This window comes from Schistocerca gregaria, chromosome 1 (assembly GCF_023897955.1).
Source record: "Schistocerca gregaria isolate iqSchGreg1 chromosome 1, iqSchGreg1.2, whole genome shotgun sequence".
NCBI lineage: Eukaryota > Metazoa > Arthropoda > Insecta > Orthoptera > Acrididae > Schistocerca > Schistocerca gregaria.
Window position 1 is genome coordinate 805,745,328 of NC_064920.1, and position 19,515 is coordinate 805,764,842.

A 19,515-nucleotide genomic window follows, 5' to 3' on the forward strand; every position below is an offset into this window, starting at 1 on the left:
AAGGTGTTGGCGTCTGGAAAAGGCTGTTTGGATGGCAGACTCGAGGGGCACAAGATTATCAGTGGTACGGCGACCCTGGCAGAAGCCGCCCCGAAATGGAGCCAGTAGGCCATGTGACTCCAGGACCCAACCCAACCGCCGACACACCATACGTTCCAGCAGCTTACAAACAACGTTGGCCTTCTTCTTCTCTCTCTCTCTCTTTTTTATTTATTTTTTTTTTTTTTTGGGTGGGGGGCTGTTTGGGTGCATAACATCTAAGGTCATAAGCGCCCAGTATAGATCCACTGAATGCTGGAACTGCGAGGGCAAAAAAACTGTTTCAAGGTCCAATACAGGGTGGGGGATGGGGGGGGGGGGGTGGGGGGTGAGGGAAGAGTACCTAAAAGCCATCGACAAGACACCGGAGGCACCAGGTAGAAATCAAATCTCTTTTGTCGTATTACTGCTTTTGAAAAAACGTAAAACATGAGCCACAGCTCGAATGTCACCCGCTAAAATGTCCGGCAAGGCGGGCGGCACCTGGTCCTGAGACATAAGTGGCTAAAATAGGGGCAGAGGATCAGGAAATGTCTGACTGTTAATGGCTGGCTACATAAAACACAGCTGGGTGCAGGGTCACCACTAAACAAGTGGCGGTGACTAAAGCGACAGTGCCCTATTCGCAACCGAGCAAACATTACTTCCTCACGGCAAGACGGCCAGAAGGAAGTCGGCCAGGCTGTTGGGAGAGGTTTGACTTGATACACCGATAGAAAAAATTACGAGTATCTTGCGAGGGAACAGAGTAAGAGGCAGGCCGACCAAGATGGACTGCGGCCTTGGCTGCAGCATCAGCAGCGTCATTCCCACGCACATGAACAAGGCCAGGAACCCACATGAACATCACTTGGGCTCTCCCATCGAGGAACAAATGAAGGAAGTCCTGGATTTGTCAAACAGCTCAGTGGACTGGATCTGGATCATCCAGATTCTGAAGGGCACTGAGGGAGTCAGAGCAGATCACACAGCCAGTGAGCTGGTGCCCCCGAACGTAGTGAACAACCTGATAAGAGGGCAAAAAGCTCTGCGGTAAAAATTGTGCACTGATCAAGAAGACGGTATTAAAACTTATCATCCCCAATGACAAAAGCACAGTCAACACCAAGGGCAGACTTGGAACCATCAGGGGGGGGGGAGGGGGGTAATCACAGTGTCCATAGAAATATGGTTACACGACAATCTAATCAACCACGACAGTGGCTACCATCTCAGCACACCCTGGGAGCCTGCAATCAGGGAGTGCCCATAGTGCCTTGTGTCCTGCCGCCAAAATGTTATTCTTCGGCATCTTTGCTTTGTCTAGTACTTTGCAGATGCCTCTTCAGGTAGTCTCCTTATGGCTTGCTCTACCCCACTTTTTAGCAGGGTCCTTTATTTCCGGAAGTGCGACAACAACAAGGTGGTCACATTAATCTAACAAACAAGGAACTGGATGGGCCAACACAAGAAGTGCTGTCCAAGGGCCTAAACTCCGCCCCGATTCCGAGGACCCTGACGAAACGGGACATCATAAGTGGGGTAGAGCAAGCCATAAGGAGACTACCTGAAGAGGCTGCAGAAGAAGAAAGAACAGACTTCTGCACAGTACTAGACAAAGCAAAGATGCCGAAGAATAACATTTCGGCAGCAGAACACAAGGCACTATGGGAACTCAGGGAGGACAAGGGCACAGTGGTCTTGGCAGCAGACAAAGAAAACCCGACTGTGCTGCTTAAATCAGAAGACTATTGACAAAAACTCAACGTCCTCCTGCAGGATCCTGCCTTCATACAACTAGGGAAGGACCACACCACAACAGTGACTCGCAAGACCGTTGAGATGCTCAGAAACTCCGGACTAGAGAAGAATATCATCAGAAAGCTATACCTGAGGCCACTAGCACCACCACGTCTCTATGGCCTCCCGAAGGACCAGAAAGAAGGTACCCATTATGACCTATTTTGATCACTATGAAGTAGCCGATATATGGTATTGTTATCCATTTATCACAGATGCTAAATCCTAGGTGGGTTACGGTCCACACCATGTGAAAAACTTGGCCGAGTTTGTGAAGGTACTACAGGGAATGAGGCTGGAAAATGACCTACCAGTCAGCTTCAATATGACATCCTTATTCACACAAGTACCAATAGAAGACTCCCTGACTTTACTCAAAGAACACTTTGAGGAGGATATCAGCAAGCTCTTTCGCCATGTTCTAACCACCACCTATTTCAAATGTGGTAGAAAGTTCTACAAACAGATAGATGGTATAGCTACGGGCTCCCCCTAGCACCAGGCATAGCTGACCTATACATGGAGCACTTCAGAAAGCTGGCACTGGACACTGCTAAACACAAGCCAAAATCCTTCTACAGGTACACCACATAGCAGGAACAAACTGCTAGATTTCCATCAACACCTCAATAGTATACATGGAAATATCAGAGACAGAAGAGAACAGAAGCTTACCTTTTCTGGATATCCTGATCACAAAAAACATGGACGGCATGCTGGGACACACAGTGTACAGAAAGAAACCCACACAGACCTATACCTTAATGCCAACAGCTGCCACCACCCTGCGCAATGCAATTCTGTACTCAACACCTTAGTGCACAGGGCCAGGTCCATCTACGATAATGCAAGTTTGCCAGGAGAATTGCAACACCTCAAGGACACCTTCAAGAAAAATGGATACAGTGTGATACAAATAATGGGAGTTCTGAAGACCAACAACAAGAAGAGATACGAGAGACCGGATGAAGACGAAGAATGGGCTGTGCGTTCTAGCCATATGTGGGTACTCCAATGGCCAAGATCGCGAGAATTCTCAAGAAACAAAAAGTGAAAACCGTTTTCCGTGCAGCCGGAAAAATCAAAGACCTTCTCAGTTCAACCAAGGATCCACAGGATCCATTAGGTCTGATGGCACCTGGTGTGTACTGGATCGGATGCAAATGTGGGATGCAATGCAAAGGACAGACGCAGCATTGCATCTCACAGCGTCGAAATGAAAACATCAGGCATGTACGCTTGGGTCAGACCAACAAATCTGCTGTGGCAGAACATAGTATTGAGCGGAAGCACACCTTCGATTTCGGGGACACAAAGAAAATATGCAGTAAAAACGAATTTTGGGACTCAGTAATCACAGAGTCCATAGAAATATGGTTACACGACAATCTAATCAATCACGACAGTGGCTACCATCTCAGCACACCCTGGGAGCCTGCAATCAGGGAGTGCTCATAGTGCCTTGTGTCCTGCCGCCAAAATGTTATTCTTCGGCGTCTTTGCTTTGTCTAGTATTTTGCAGACACCTTTTCTTACTTCTTCTGCAGCCTCTTCAGGTAGTCTCCTTATGGCTTGCTCTACCCAACTTATGATGTCCCGTTTTGGCAGGGTCCTTGACTTCCGGAAGTGCGACAACAACAAGGGGGTCATTAAGCTAACAAACAAGGAACTGGATGGGCCAACACAAGAGGTGCTGTCCTAGCTAACTAAACTGTAGAATGAAAAGTTTTTCTTGGAACACTTATTTTTTAAATGATGAAAGATGAATGACATTTGTGTGTGTGTGTGTGTGTGTGTTTGAATGTATGACAAAGGAATTTGTGGTGCACTGGAAGCCTACTCACAATTCCTTCTCAAATAAAGAAGCTAACTGTCCATAGTGAGGGGTAGACATTTGTTACAAATCAATTTCCCCCTGCATTACTCCTCCCCACTGTGGCGCTTGCTTGACCTGCACACTGCAACCCTATTTAAAACCAGCCATGTTAAAATATATTTCATAAATCATTTGACTGTTGCGCTCCTTACTTCTAAACGGGCAGAAACTGCGAGACTTCAGGCTGCTAAAGCTTTGTGTCTGACCGCAGTCACTACTAATAGCAATAATAATGTGTACAGTGCTATGGTAGCCCTTATGTACACTACTGGCCATTAAAATTGCTGCACCACAAAGATGACGTGCTACAGACACAAAATTTAACTGACAGGAAGAAGATGCTGTGAAATGCAAATGATTAGCTTTTCAGAGCATTTACACAAAGTTGACACCGGTGGCGACATCTACAACATGCTGACATGAGGAAAGTTTCCAACCAATTTCTCATACACAAACAGCAGTTGACCAGCGTTGCCTGGTGAAACGTTGTTGTGATGACTCGTGTAAGGAGGAGAAATGCGTACCATCACGTTTCCGACTTTGATAAAGGTCAGATTGTAGCCTATCGCGATTGCAGTTTATCGTATCGTGACATTGCTGCTCGCATTGGTCGAGATCCGATGACTGTTAGCAGAATATGGAATCGGTGGGTTCAGGAGGGTAATACGGAACACCGTGCTGGATCCCAATGGCCTCATATCACTAGCAGTCGAGATCTACATCTACATCCATACTCCGCAAGCCACCTGACGGTGTGTGGCAGAGGGTACCCTGAGTACCTCTATCAGTTCTCCCTTCTATTCCAGATGACAGGCATCTGATAGGCATGGCTGTAGCAGATCGTGCAGCCACGTCTCGATCCCTGAGTCAACAGATGGGGACATTTGCAAGACAACACCCATCTGCGCAAACAGTTTGACGATGTTTGCAGCAGCATGGACTATCAGCTTGGAGACCATGGCTGTGGTTACCCTTGACACTGCATCACAGACAGGAGTGCCTGCGATGGTATACTCAATGACGAACCTGGGTGCACGAATGACAAAATGTCATTCATTCGGATGAATCCAGATTCTGTTTACAGCATCATTATGGTTGCATCTGTGTTTGGCGACATCACAGTGAACGCACTTTGGAAGTATGTATTCGTTATCACCATACTGGCGTATCACACAGCGTGATGGTATTGGGTGCCATTGGTTACACGTCTCTGTCACCTCTTGTTCGCATTGACGGCACTTTGAACACCGGACGTTACATTTCAGATGTGTTATGACCCTTGGCTCCACCCTTCATTCGATCCCTGGAAAACCCTACATTTCAGCAGCATAATGCACGACCACATGTTGCAGGTCCTGTACGGGCCTTTCTGGATACAGAAAATGTTCGACTGCTGCCTTGGCCAGCACATTCTCCAGATCTCTCACCAATTGAAAACGTCTGGTCAATGGTGGCTGAGCAACTGGCTCATCACAATACGCCAGTCACTACTCTTGATGAACTGTGGTATCGTGTTGAAGCTGCACGAGCAGTTGTACCAGTACACACCATCCAAGCTCTGTTTGACTCAATGCCCAGGCGTATCAAGGCCATTATGATGGCCAGAGGTGTATGTTCTGGGTACTAATTTCTCAGGATCTATGCACCCAAATTGCATGAAAATGTAATCACATGTCAGTTCTAGTATAATATATTTGTCCAATGAATATCCGTTTATCATCAGCATTTCTGCTTAGTGTAGCAATTTTAATGGCCAGTAGTGTATTTACTGCTGTGTCATGCTCTCAATTAATTCATTTAACTGTTTTGAAGCGAGTTATAAAACAATTTCTGGACTACTGCAGGTACTATCTACAACTTGGAGAAGACATTTTCTTGAGATATTTAGCATTTTTTTGTATATATCATCAGCGAATTATGGGACGAAGCAGAACATCGCGACACGTGTGTGTGTGTGTGTGTGTGTGTGTGTGTGTGTGTAACGACGGGTGGACTATGTGAGAAACCTCCACCTCATTAATGCTACTAATTGAGAAAAAATAATTATTGGTAAGTTATACAATCAACATTAGAGTCTTACAAAATTGTGATAACAGTAATGTTCTTTTGAAGATAATTTAGTTTTGTGACTGAAACAGAACTGAATCGTTTAGTAATCACCTCCAGGTAGGGAACCAATGAACTAAGCAAGTAAAACAACAACTGAATATATGACTAAAAGTCATGGCACTTCTATATATGCACAGACATTCTAAAAACTTTGGGTAAGTTCAAATATATAAAAAACCAAGGCTTGCTCAGTAAGCAATCTAGAGATGCACGATGGGACATCTACATCTACACGATTAGCCATAATTCACACTTATGTATTTTGCAGAAGGTTGATAGAACCAATAGGAAAACAAAATGTGGACAGGGAACCTAATGAAGTGGAGGAACTTATTAGCATAATGCATAATGAAAATTAAATGGAGAATGAAAGTAATCTGCCGGAAAATGGTGAAGCTACAGATACCAGTCCTCTGCTTTCAGCAAACACAGAATCAAACTGCTGATATACAACACTCACTGAAATCCAGTTATTCATGAAATATGTGTCATACCAAAAGTTAGTTATTCTCATAACATCACAATTAATAGTTTTGTCAAGTCTGAACCAAACTGTAACCTTTCAACTTAACCAGGACCTTAAGCTACATTACATATCAGTATATCACCACAATTAAGGTTTTGTGTTCAATTTCAATAGTTTCATTCAAGCTATCACCTTTTACCCCATCAACACTTCAGGCTATCTCAGTCTGTCACTACAAGCCACAGTCCAAAAAATGATAAAGAAGCCAAATAAATATTGCCGGTTTTCTGATCTCTTCTGTTCGCGCACCGAAATAAAAATTCTGGTCAATTTTCTGTTCTTTTTGTCAATCTAAGATTAGTAGCAAGCTCTCAATCAACATCTACTGGAGTACTTCCAAGGGAAGGCTGTTTGTTCATCATAATCTAGATTCTCACATAGTAAGTCGATAAGCTAGACACTTCTAATACAACATGAAATTACTAGAAATTATCATTCCCTTTTCAAAGCAGTCATTTGCGTCAACTTTAGCGTTCACAACCGGGTGTAGGCTTCGACTCATGATCTAACAATGTTGTGGGTGGTGTATTTGAGAGTTGGCCTATGTGAATATGTCACTGTGAAGGAATTGTGTTATTGAATGTGGCACTCTTTTGTAGTAAAATAAGTTTTATGAGTGCCGACATCTGTAAATTGGAATTCAAGGGTGTTGCATTTCTTATACTGATTGTGAAAATGGAGCTATGCATTAATTTTAATAATAGACTGTTGTATGAAGGAATGTGGGGCATGTCATCCATCGTTTCTTTTCTACAAAAGTTAGGTGTTCTTGCTGATGATGTGAAAGTGTGGCAAGAATATGAGATTGGTCCCAGTTGCTTCTTCTCTCATAGGAAAGACAACTTCTGGAGATCAATCATACGGGGTAATTGATTAGAAAAATCAAGGCCTACAATATTTTTTGTTATCGGTCTTCTGTATAGCTTTTTGCTTATGAGAAAGGGGCCACTAAGCATACTGTTACTGACTGGTGAGACCTGAAGTGGAATGATCAAGAAAACATATTGTGAAAAGTAGACGACAAACTGGAATTCATTGGAGGAATCTTATGGAAATGAAATTCATTTACAAAAGAAATGGCTTACCAAGCACTTGACTGACAAATTTTTGAGTAACGCTCACCATTCTGGGACCCTAACCAGACAATATAATATAAGACACATGTAAGAGAAAACAAACTGACATGTTCCATCACGAGACCATTTACTCAGCACAAGAGCACTTTTTTCAGAAAGAAAGAAAAATGTGCTGTGCAAAACTGGGTTTTTATGGGTTTTAACCATTCTTGGGATTTTCCTATATTGTCAATTAAGTAGTTCGATTTAAACTCATATGACTAATTTATTCAAAACACTAATCCACTCTTACAGCTACTTTATTGGTGCCTCATTTCTTGTGCTGCCACCACTGCAACCACTGAGGGAATCTTCTCCATCTACAGGCTTGTTGGATCAAAATTAAGAAATCATTTAGAAAGTAAAAGCCTGAGAAATTAGTGAGGAGCTATAAATTTTTGCATTCAAACTAAATTGTACTTTACAGTCATTACAATTCTACATTAAGATTGTCCCCCCCTCCCCCCAGTAGTCTAACTGTTATTGTATTTTTATATTCTAAAAACTTTAAAACACAATATTAATAAAATAAATTAGTGTGACAGTAGATCGTTGCCTAGCCCACCGGGTTAGCCGTGTGGTCTAATGCACACCTTTCCCGGCGGGAAGGCGTGGAGGTCCCCGGCACGAATCAGCCAGGCGGATTAGTGTCGAAATCCAATGAGCCAGCCATGTACACCGTCATTACTCTTCCACGCAAACATTGGGGTTACACTCATCTGGTGTGAGACATTTCCCGGGAGGTCCACTGGGGGCCAAACCGCGCAATAACCCTGGGTCTAGTGTAGGGCAGTGGTGGGGTGAGTGGCCTTATGCAGCCTGTTGTAGAGTTGTGAAACACTGAGGGCTACGGCAGGGACAAAGCCTCTCCTTCATTTCTAGGTCCCCAGTTCCACACAAAACAAATAGTTGCCTTCAATAAATATGATGACTCTTTTCAATTTGTATATGGCAAACTATGTAACATTTTGTATGTTAAATAAATTGTCACAATTAAATATAGGTGGGCTTCATTTATTAATTATTTTTTTTACTGCCCACAGGATTTCTATTTGGATTAAGTTAAATTAAAACAACCCCACTGTAGGAGATGTTACAAGAAAGGCATAGTACATTATACAGATTTGTACATTGAAATTCCAGAGTATGTTCAAATATGTTATTTCCTCCCACATACATCTTCCAAAATGGTCACAAGAAAATCTGAGAAATGAAAGGTAATGCAGAGGTTTACAGACAATCATTCTTCCAATGCACCATTTGCAAGTGGAATATGGAAAAGGAAACATGTAGTGGTACTAGAAGTACCCTCTCCACAAATGGTAAGGTGACTTGCGGAATACGGGTGTAAACTTATAAGCTCTCACGTATAAAGTCTGGCCATGAAAAACTGATGATTTTTACTGGTGCTGCCAGCAGTGAAGACATTCATTTGTCTCCAATAGCTACCCATATCTTTTTTATTATTAATCGTGTCTGTTTTTGTGTAAGCACAACACACAGATAATGGTGCCAACACCGTGGAAATGAGTCAGCGTTGCCTCCCCCTCATCGCTCGTCTCTGCTTGGCAAGTCACACCTGCTACCATTCAAAGACACCCGCCACGTGAACTGTCAACTTATTGTGGCTGAAGAGTAGGGAAAACCTGGGTGGTTGTGGAAACAGATTATTCTGCACTTGGGAAGGTGAAGCATGAGATTGGGACCCGTTGCTCTGTGGGGAGCAGTGGGGAGAAAGTTGTTTTGATGTGGTTTTAAGGCTTCACCTAACAGAGTCCTTGTGCTAAAAGAAGAATATATAAGGGTATGTTATAGTTTCTGATCATTTGTGTCATATAGGTATTTGGGAAAAACGTGTTTTGATCATTTGGTAGTTAATCATAATGTTCGAAAACTGTAAGATAGGAGCTAGAACCAATACTGCTGAGGTCTACCCTGGGAATATTTCGTGGAGGGAGAAAAGGCGCGCTTCTGCCTTAAAGTATCAGTCAGAAAAGTTTCCCTGAGAATTATTGTCCTTTTCACCATTTCATTAAGCTAGTGGGAAACAGGTATATGCCAGAGGTTTTCAGTAAAATTATTGAATAGTGGTTATTTAGACTCAGATTCCATTATTTTTCATTTGAGATTTTGGCATTAGGGCAGTTATCATTATTTTTTTATAGAAAAATAGATTGAAAGATGGGAGGGGGGGAGGGGCTTATGGGTTCAAGGGGTTGGGGACACAGTTAGCAAGGAAAGTGTAGGTGCGGTAAGTATCTTACTTTGGTGTATTTATTTTTTATTTTTGTGTTGCTTGATACAGATACTGAGAGATTTGTTAAGGGGTTTTTTTTCCAAGCCTGAATATATTTTGGGTTTTTGTACAAGGGTTTGTTTTATTCAGTTTTTCGAATGTATGTTATGAATGTGGGTATTGTGGGGTTTTAGTGTAGGTACCGGTACCTGTGCTATGTCAAAACTGGTATAACATTTCATAGATTGTTAATACTGTAGTTTTTTGACTGATGGATATTTTAGAGTTCTGTTTCCTTATATAAGTTGAATCAAGGCAGTGAGATTTATTTTTGTAGATTTTTTTAAAGGTTTGTGTTAATGAATTTCATGTGTTTTTTGTATCTGGCTGATGGGTTAGTCCTTGGGCATAAGCCCCAAGCTTGTGTGACTGCTCTGTTTAATCATATTTACTTTTTAGTTATTCCAATAGTTTCATTTATAGAAAGTTACTGTTGTAGACCTGTATTTATTGTAATTGTGTGGGAAAGAGTGATATTGTCTTTCTGAATGTAAAGGAGCTGATTATGTCCACAATTTTGTTGATGTCATGACTCAAAGCTGATTGCCAATACAGCACAGCTCAGCATTTTTTTATCATTTTAGTTATATTTCATCTATCAGCTCTCAATGTGTGATATGAGGTGCCATTTTTGGATCCTTTTTAGAAATTATGTCAAACGTTAAAAACATTTATTGAAAGTTAGAACTACCTGTTATTTCACAATGACAAAGAAGCTATTGTGTGAAACTTCAATGAAATAACCCCACAGGGCACAGCTCAATTGGTTTTTGACTGTTTCCCAAAACAGCATTTTGAGGTCATAATAAAATCAATATAGGTGAATTGTTTCATCTTATAGATGAAGGTGTAATTAACGGTAATCAATTAAAGGATCAATATAACGCATTAAAAAATAACCGTATATTTTGCTTTGACGAAATCTTACTTCAGACTTGTGTTGTATGAACTGATGCAATATTCTGATCAACATAACATATACATATGTTATTTTCCATATTTTGGCAGTTTTGTTTTGCATGTTTTCAGTCTTCCTAACCCTCAATCGATTTATTATAAACATGATGTACATATAAACAGAACTGGGAATCTTAGATGGTCAACAAATTCTATTTTGGTGTACTAAGCCGTGCATCAAATTGGGATTCACAGTGATTTAAAACTGTATAAATGATCATTTTATTCAAAATTACATTGTGCCTGAGGTGGCTAATTATTAGAAGACACAGGTGTTGGGAGGGTTTGACAGCTACAGCTGTGAATCATATTGTACAACATTGCACTTTCATTTCTGAATGACAATACAGTGGCAAACTATTGGCAACCACACTGACATACATGCCATGTACATGTGCTTGTGCCACATACTAAAACTGAACAAACAGCAAGTAAATTTTTAGTCATTCAGACCTTTACATCATTCGGACATCATATGAAGCTATTGCTCTATAATGCTGGATGACGTGACATCAACACTTATACCACTTTTTAGTTGTGGATTTGGGTACCTACTGGTAGGAGTTCACTAACAGCTAGATCTCAACAAGTTCTACATCACATGCCACATGATTACATGTCACACGTCAGTGGCAATGTACGGTACTGGGACACTCACTGATCCTTACATTGGATTCCAAAACGCTGAGACACGTTAACACAGGTGGAGTAGGTGAATGTGTATCAGTGAAAAGCAGCATGCATAAAAATATCTTCGAGGAGAGAATAGTACAAAAAGGGGATGTCAAATAATAAGATTTCGATCAACACATACCATGTATGTGTTTATTCAAAACAAACCAAGCATCAAATGGATAATATTCTGAAGCATTGCACCTGTCATTCATTATCAAAATCTTAATTTGTTTCAGAGACACAATTCTAATAAACTTCCTAAATTGAAAACTCTGCCACCACAACCCTGCTGATGTTGCCATCAATATCATATGATATAAAGAGGCAGTTAATAGATAGCAGGCATACAAAAAACACTTGTACTAGCAATAACAAATCATTACCTCCATGCAACAAATCTTCAGCTGCGTTGCTGACACCAACACACTAAGTTGTAACACCATACTAGAAACTCAAATGTATAAAGAAAGATCCACAAAGGAAAAAAGTAAAAACCACAAAACACTTCTAATGAGATTCCATACAACAGCCTTGAACTAGATACTACAAGGAAGAAAAAGAAGGGAAAATCCACAAACTTCCAACCATTCTTTGCATAAATTATCAAAAATGACAAACTCAGCCCTTGCACAGTTCTCGCAATAAATTAAAAATATTTTGATAATAAATGCCTACGGGCATGAATTTTAATATAGAGACATGACTGACAGAAAAGATTACATAAAAAGTAACAATAGATTAAATGATGTGGTTGCTGTAAACAGAGTCTTAAGCTAATCAATAGCTGCTCTAGGTGTAAACTAAAAGACTCAATTATAGCACAAATAAAATAAGGGTGCAAATCATTTCTTTGACATATGCCTGTAATGATTAATCCCTTATGTTCCATACCGCGTAATCTGGGAAGGCCCTGAAGCGTTATTTCATTTTGATACTTTACATCCTGCCTCAGAAGTTGTTATAAACCTAACCAAAACTACTTTCGCTGCAAACTGAATGACACTATCAAATGATAAATGGCTTCTTTAAACAAGCGATACAGTAATCTAAACTCTTGTAAATTAATCTTTTCTTGTACAATTTACCATTTGCACGTTATGTGTGTCACAACAACTATTAAAAACAAAGGGTGACCTCAAACATCGTCTTTGCACAGAATGTTGATGTTTACCATAACGCACACAAATCATAAAATCGTAGGTCTGTATACTTACGTTGTCCAACAGGAAACATATTTGTTTCAGATCACCAAAATAAATACTAAGTGGGTAATAAATAATATAACTATGTCCCCCCGCGCTCGATGACCTCTCACTTGCGAATTATCAACATGGCGAGTGATGACGTCACTAGTATTATCCATCAGGGGTGTTCCATTGGCTAATCACAAGAAATACCAACATAGCAACCTGCAAGTTGGTATGTTGAAACGTCTACTTGCAGGAAAACACAAATGAAAATGTACCACTCGTAAACACCTTAACACACAGTTTGGCTACAGAATACAATTTTGTACTGTACATTAATTATGTAATGCGAATGTAAAAATAAACTCCAGCAAAAAATGTGAATCCATAATAATCGATATGCACCAACACGTGCAAGTTTGCTGAACGAAACAGTAAACACTACTGAATGTTGGTGGTACTGCGTCAAATACAGCTATGTCTATCTACAATTCCGGAACGTTCACAAGATCTAGTGGACTTATCAGCGCGATTTCGAAACAGTTACGCTCTGTGACTCTGAAACCTGTTAAAAAGATTTCAGTCAAATTTGATCCGTTCCAAGAAAATGTCACAGAAACGAGGTAAGTTATACACAAACGGCAGAAGACGTGCTGAAGTGAGCATGCCTTGACGATTCGCATTTGTCAAACGTTGTCTTAGCAGACGAAAAATCGATACAACGGACGATACCCTACTGAACGGATGATACATTTGGCTTTGGCCGAATGTAGTACGAGACTCCTGCGTAGCCGTATGTATATCTTCTAACATTACTAAATATCTCATACGTAGAGAGAAAACTGATAGTGCTAGAGAAGGCTATTTTAATCGCTGTGGTGGAACAGTGAGAGAACCTGTAACGATTCTGCGTTTCTACAAACGCGGCTTCTCACGATTAGTTTTGATTGTATAACTCGTAATTAAACATTACTTACCACCACACTGTCCACAGCCATAGTTTTTGCCTAGCATGGAGATAATTTCCCTTCTGCCAGTGCTAGCTGCTTCTATTGTTGGTACAGTCAGCTTTTGCCTTCCGGCTGCCATTTTCACCTGAAAACAACAATTTTGTTTCAGAAACTTCCTGTTCCACATTTCTTCCCCTAAGATATTGTCGTCAAATACTAGTTGCGCCATCAAGACAGACATTCTTTGTGACCGAAGCGAACCCATCATAAGCTTCTTTCTTGGTAAGTGTGATTTATTTACATGCAATTTCATTTATTTTGTAAAATCGGTGTTTTACAAGAAAAATCATGGAAGATTGTTCCTTTTCAATTTGCAGTTAATGGTGAATCAGTGATTTTCAAAAGCAAGAACCTGACTGCCTTGGAACTGTTGCAATTGTACAACAAGCACATAACACCCCTTGCACCAGCTGAACAGCCTGCCTCAACTGTAAAGACTAAATCTGAGAGAAAGGCTGCAGGGAGACGATAATAGAAGAAAATTTTCAAAATCATGGCTAGGCACCGAGATCAGTATAGTTTGCGACTTATTGACACACTATACAATCAGGTCCCAGCATTTACAGACATATTTGATGAAGAGACTTGGTATATATTTTGTGCATGTTTTGTTGCAGGCACTATTCTAGTTGCCTTCATACTATCCCGATTTATAACAATAAAACCTGTGGAATAGTGTCACCTGTGTGTGCATTTAAATATGTATAATTATGTAAATTCAGTTGCTTCTGTCACACTTTTCAAGCACATTATTTTGGAATGTTTTTGATCCACCAAACAGTAATATCACTAACATTATATTTTGAGTGTAGTTTCGGAAAGTTATGTGAAAGTGTTGAGCTGAAATTCAGTACTGCTATATGTTTTAAGCAATTAGTTTATTCTGTTTATCTTTGGAAAGTCATGTGAAAGTAATAAGCTGAAATTCAGGACTGCTACATGTTGTAATCAATTGGTCCATTCTTTTTAGCTTAATAAAGTTTAATAAAGGGCAGCTTAAAATATTTCATTAACAATAATGCATATAAACAAACCTGCGTGCGTATGTGTGTGTGTGTGTGTGTGTGTGTGTGTGTCAAAAGAGATACCACAACAACAATAAAAAAAAGGGTAACATTCTATATCTGTAGTACATCTTGTATCACTGCTTAATAACAGCTGACGCCCACAGTAAAATTTCCTTTTGTTAGATTTTACAGAAATATTTTTTACAACTGATGTAACGGGAGCAAAAAAGCTTTACTTTCTTTGTGACAATTGTTATGCAAAATACACCTTTAAAATATGTGGCTGTAACTTAAAAGCATTTAATGCAGAGAAATTTTAAAGAGTAATCTTCCTATTAAATGAAAGAGGAAATTGTTTCTCCTTTTCTGTACAATCATGAAAACTTATTGGTTATTTTGTTAGTTTCATACATTTGTACTGAAAAGTTTAAGGTGTCTGTTATGGAAACGTAAAACGCATTTACGTATAGCTAGCCATTTACTGCGTCCAAACCTGAGAAACATTTGAAACTAGAGTTGACAATTTTATAATGTTTCAATTTCATACCGAACATCTGACACTGTAAAAGCACCTTGGTGGAAGTAATCAAGCAGTTAAGTTATTCTTTCGATGCTAATTCCCGTGACGCATCTGCCATTTCTTGGATCTTCCTTTCGACATATATAAGAGATGTATTTCGGATTGATAAGAACAATCTTGATATCTTTAATAAAGACAAAAATTAAAACAACTTTAATGAAGTTATTATCCAACCGGATTATTAAGTTTTACGATCGCCATGGATACAATAACTGCTCTACCGGGTACAGAAGTGATCATATTTGTCGCTGGTAGCCATTTCATTCTCGTGTACTACCGGAAAAAAGACTAAACAATATTAGTCATCTTTCTTTGCGCTTTCTTACATCGGTCCCCAACTATCGCCTTATTAAATTACAAAAGATGACAGCTCTTGGCGTGATCCACGATACAAAGCAGGCCAATAAAAAATACACGACCTACGTTAAGGCGACATTGGAAAGCTCAAGGTCGCTGATAACTACGTAAACAAAAATAAGAAAGTGTTTCCCTATTTAACCAAACAGGAACTGAGACAAAGGATGTACTTTACTTACTGTCGTTTACTGCGCCGTCTCCCTTTTATAGGAACGAAAATGCTTAAGTTGGTGCATTCTGATCACCACAATGTAAACATGGTGGTACTGCGTATTGCCGCTGTTCAGCGCGTAACCACTATTCCTTCCCCCGCCGGAAAGCATGGCAGCGACGCTTTCGCCGTCCAAGGTCTCTAAATCGATAACAGCTTTCCGTCGCGTTCATCTTGTTTATTAACAACGGCAATGATAATTCTCCTAGCGGAATGTTACACAACTATATTGACAACACCGCACCACAGACGATTAAGTACACTCCTTTATGTTCACACTTGTTTGTATATATGCAGCTCAGCTGTTATAAACAAATCCCTTTAAACGGTACTGGTTTACAGGAAGAGCACACAATAGTGATATGCAGTGACCCGCGCTGTAATTTCCAACTGGCGTCTGCAGTGAACTTGACAATAACAGTACTTCTATTCAACCATTAGCGTCAGCAGTGAAAGCTTCGCTTTGAGGATGAGAACTAACACGACGTATCACTGTTCACCTGTGCCTCTGTGTGCAGGACAATTGTTTGGCCGAGGCCATTTCACCGCTCCGCGCACGGGATTGGTTCCCGCCATCAGAAATTAATACACTAGCACGTGTTGCTATGACGTCAAAACAAAAAAAGTTGGTTGCCGGTGTACTGTCTAGTGCTACGAACTCGGAAGAAAATGTAGGAACAGTGTCATTGATAATTGTTTGTTTAGGGTATATCGGCTGCGATCTCTTGCATTACTAACCGGTAATATTCAACAGTATTGCGCTTCATCTGATTTTTCATATTCGTTGTACAATTGTCTATAAAAAGAGGAGACATAAAATTCAATGATTCAGCTCCACTAACGGCGAAACATACATACTTATTACCTGCTAATTTATAAGTAAACTGATGTAAGTTACTCGTAAAACAGAAAACATTTCGATGTGTGTTCAATCGTGTATGTATGTATGTGTGTGTTTCGTGGATGTGTAACGGTGACGAAGTACGCATACCGGTAATGCAAAAGTAAAGTGCTAAATGGCATGTTATTTTAAAGAATGAGTCGCGTTTATTATCGTGTGCGGCGCATTTTACAAATGGTTTACAATATTCTCAGTAAGACGAACAGTCTGGCATCTGCACATAGCAAGTATCACCATACCATCCTTAGCAATGCCCATAAAACGTTAGTGATGTTACTGGGTGAGCTATATTGCCGCATGGACATGTATTGACCAAATATTGCGTTCTGGACAAGTGAACTGTTTATACGTTCGCGTTGTTGATTGAGACCTTATCAGGAATAAATTTTGAACTAGCCCATTTATACTCACGGTTTAGTTACTGGATGAGCTGTATTGCCATATTGACCAAATTTTGCTTCTGCACAAGTGACCTGTTTACGTTCGTGCTCTTGACTGGGACCTTATCAGAAACAAATTTTGAACTATTTAGACTCACGATTTAATTTGCAAAGTGACGTAGCATTATAAAACAGCATGCAACTGAACATGACGCTATTTACATTCTGTGTGTTTACAGGCGGCTGCATTGTACGTTGTTTTGCCGCACAACGAACCGGCAGTATGGGGAAATAATGAAGTCAGAATGAAGCACCCAGTACAAAACAAACAAATGGTATTCCATGGACCACTGCACTAATTGCACTAATGTCAAATGTAACGTGTTTCATATATAATGAACTATATATATATGGTTGCACTTGAGTGGAGTGTGTAGCTAAATTCTTACTGATGAGTCATCATCAATATACTTGACAATACAAATAAAATATCAACAGCTATGGCACCAATTAGTGGTGGTGACTCTGAGGTCAGCAGTGCAGTATTTTAAACTTTATTAAGTAATTAGGATATTTATAAGTTTGCTCGGGATATCCACTGTTTGTGGAGACATCTGTGTGGATTTCTGCCAAATGTAATCTCCCCATTTTGGTTTAGGTGTGCAACACTGGAGCCTTGGACAACTTTTCTGACCCAGTTTAGAGGCAGTGTAAGGAAACAAATGAACCCAATGCAACTCAATTGCAAAACCTTCCAGTCTCATAAGAGAATGCACTGTACAAAAAAGTAAAGGATCAACCAATATAGGAAAATATGGTTGAGTCTTTTTAAACAAGAAATAAATTGAAACACACAACCTTAACATGAAATTATAAAGAAAGACACCCAAATTTGGAAGTGTTGGTGGTACACCAGTTGCTGTTTTACACCCTCTTGGCAGCTTAATGTCTACTTGACAGTATTAGTAAATATTGTACATAAATGGTTTATGTGTGTGCTATAAGACTGTTTACAGTGGCCAGTAGGTCTACATTACTATTTGCCATGCAGCTAACAGGTATGCTTTGATGACATTCAGCAGGAGCTGACAAGGCACATAATGATACAAAGTACACAATAGATTATGTTTTACTGTCAGCTGAGTGATGGGCACACGTCTGTCTTATGTGGCATCTTGTATTCATTGGCTTTTTTAGCTCATGTCAAAGAATTTGCTGACAATTACGTTATATTGTCCTTACTCATCTTGAGGCTGAAACTTTTGTGTCCATGCTTGGTTACTGATAAATGTTTTTGGATGGTATCCACCTGGGTTAAAGAAGAAAAAGTTGTGTTTTGCTCAAAGCAAGTCCTATCCAAAACCAAATTTATCTCTGCCTGATTGAAAAATAGAAACCTTCAGAAAACATGGTTAGATGCCAAAGTAACTTTGTTCATGTACACACCATTGGCATGTATGTAAATAATTAGAGTTGCAGTTCTCTGTGACAGGTGGATAACATTAGTGTTCACGTTTAATGCCTGGGGGGATATGTATGGAGCATGAGCAGCATTAGATGCTGAATGATCATTTCGAAGTGCGCAGAGATGCCCTGTACTCATAGGAGACTGCGTTATCAGCACCAACAGAGTTTGAAAGGGGCCTCATTGTTGGTTTCCATTTGGTGAGCTGATTGAATCATGCGATATCCCGATTTGTGGGGAATTTAAATGTGGCAGCAGCCCAATATTGGTTGAGATGAGGGCAGCCGCACTCATTGCCAAGGCTCCAGTGGACTCCCAGTAACATTCTATGTCATCTTGCACCACTGATCAGAGACTAGCAGCATTCAAGACTAGAGAATTACTGCCCCTTGCATAGGCTAACATTAACACAAAGAGCTGTGTTTGGAGTGGTGCTGTTACAGGGAAGTATGGACTGCTGATGGTGTCACATTTTGTGCAGCAATGAACCATGGTTCTGCACTACCCAGTATGATCACTGTCAAGTAAGGTGACAACCTGAAGAGAGGTCTGTTCTTCCAGTATTTTGGTTGTGTGCGTATATGGGAAGGGGCAGGCACTAGTGCATGTGTGCAAGCTGTCTGACAATAAAGAAAGTGAGATCATGACAGTATGAACCAACTTACCAGTACGATATAGCACCCTCTCCGGCCTGTATGCAGGCACTAGTTGGGATGGTAAAGAGTCGTAAAGATGTTTTGTCCTGTCCTGAGGCAAACTGGCCCACAATTCTTGCAACTGCTTCTTATCATCATGGGTATTGGTGCCGGGACAGAGTTGACCTTCAACTGCTCCCATATATGTCCTACCAGGGGAATGTCTGGAAATCTTGCTGGTCATGGAAGTACTTGAAGATCATCATCTATCCTGTTAAAAAATTGCACCACAGTAATGTCATGAAAGGTAACACATGAAGACGTAGGATATCAATGACATACTGTTAGGCCATCAGAGATTCTTCAGTCACAAGCCTGCCACTTGTGATCTGAAGTCATACCTAACGGCT

The 19,515-nt window shown here is 40.3% G+C and overlaps 2 protein-coding genes and 1 long non-coding RNA gene across 6 annotated transcripts in view; 2 read left to right on the top strand and 1 right to left on the bottom strand.

Moving 5' to 3' along the window:
* The window catches only part of LOC126270374 (protein argonaute-2), a 233,614-nt gene extending 217,300 nt beyond the window's left edge, over positions 1-16,314 (bottom strand). The window contains exons 1-2 of one of the 3 annotated variants that reach the window (XM_049974065.1): positions 15,693-16,314; positions 13,537-13,654 (exon numbers count right to left, since the gene is read on the bottom strand). In XM_049974065.1, the coding sequence (XP_049830022.1) occupies positions 13,537-13,648 (112 nt within the window). In that variant the 5' untranslated portion in view covers positions 13,649-13,654; positions 15,693-16,314. Of the gene's footprint in view, positions 1-12,586; positions 12,951-13,536; positions 13,671-15,692 lie in introns of those variants that run through there. The other 2 variants (XM_049974066.1, XM_049974067.1) reach the window with 2 other exon arrangements.
* LOC126270411 (39S ribosomal protein L53, mitochondrial) lies at positions 12,843-14,563 on the top strand. Its single transcript, XM_049974068.1, has 3 exons — positions 12,843-13,182; positions 13,679-13,791; positions 13,887-14,563. Exons 1-3 carry the CDS (start codon positions 13,037-13,039, stop codon positions 14,039-14,041), a joined length of 414 nt encoding a protein of 137 aa, XP_049830025.1. The 5' UTR covers positions 12,843-13,036; the 3' UTR covers positions 14,042-14,563.
* A 31-nt stretch (positions 16,315-16,345) lies between the features above and the next one.
* Positions 16,346-19,132, top strand: LOC126270427 (uncharacterized). Of its 2 annotated transcripts, none has more exons than XR_007549140.1 (3): positions 16,346-16,613; positions 17,245-17,535; positions 17,664-19,132. It is a non-coding gene; the product is annotated as an uncharacterized LOC126270427 (long non-coding RNA). The 2 variants fall into 2 exon arrangements; XR_007549139.1 differs by having other exon boundaries at positions 16,346-16,464.
* Positions 19,133-19,515: the final 383 nt, after the last annotated feature.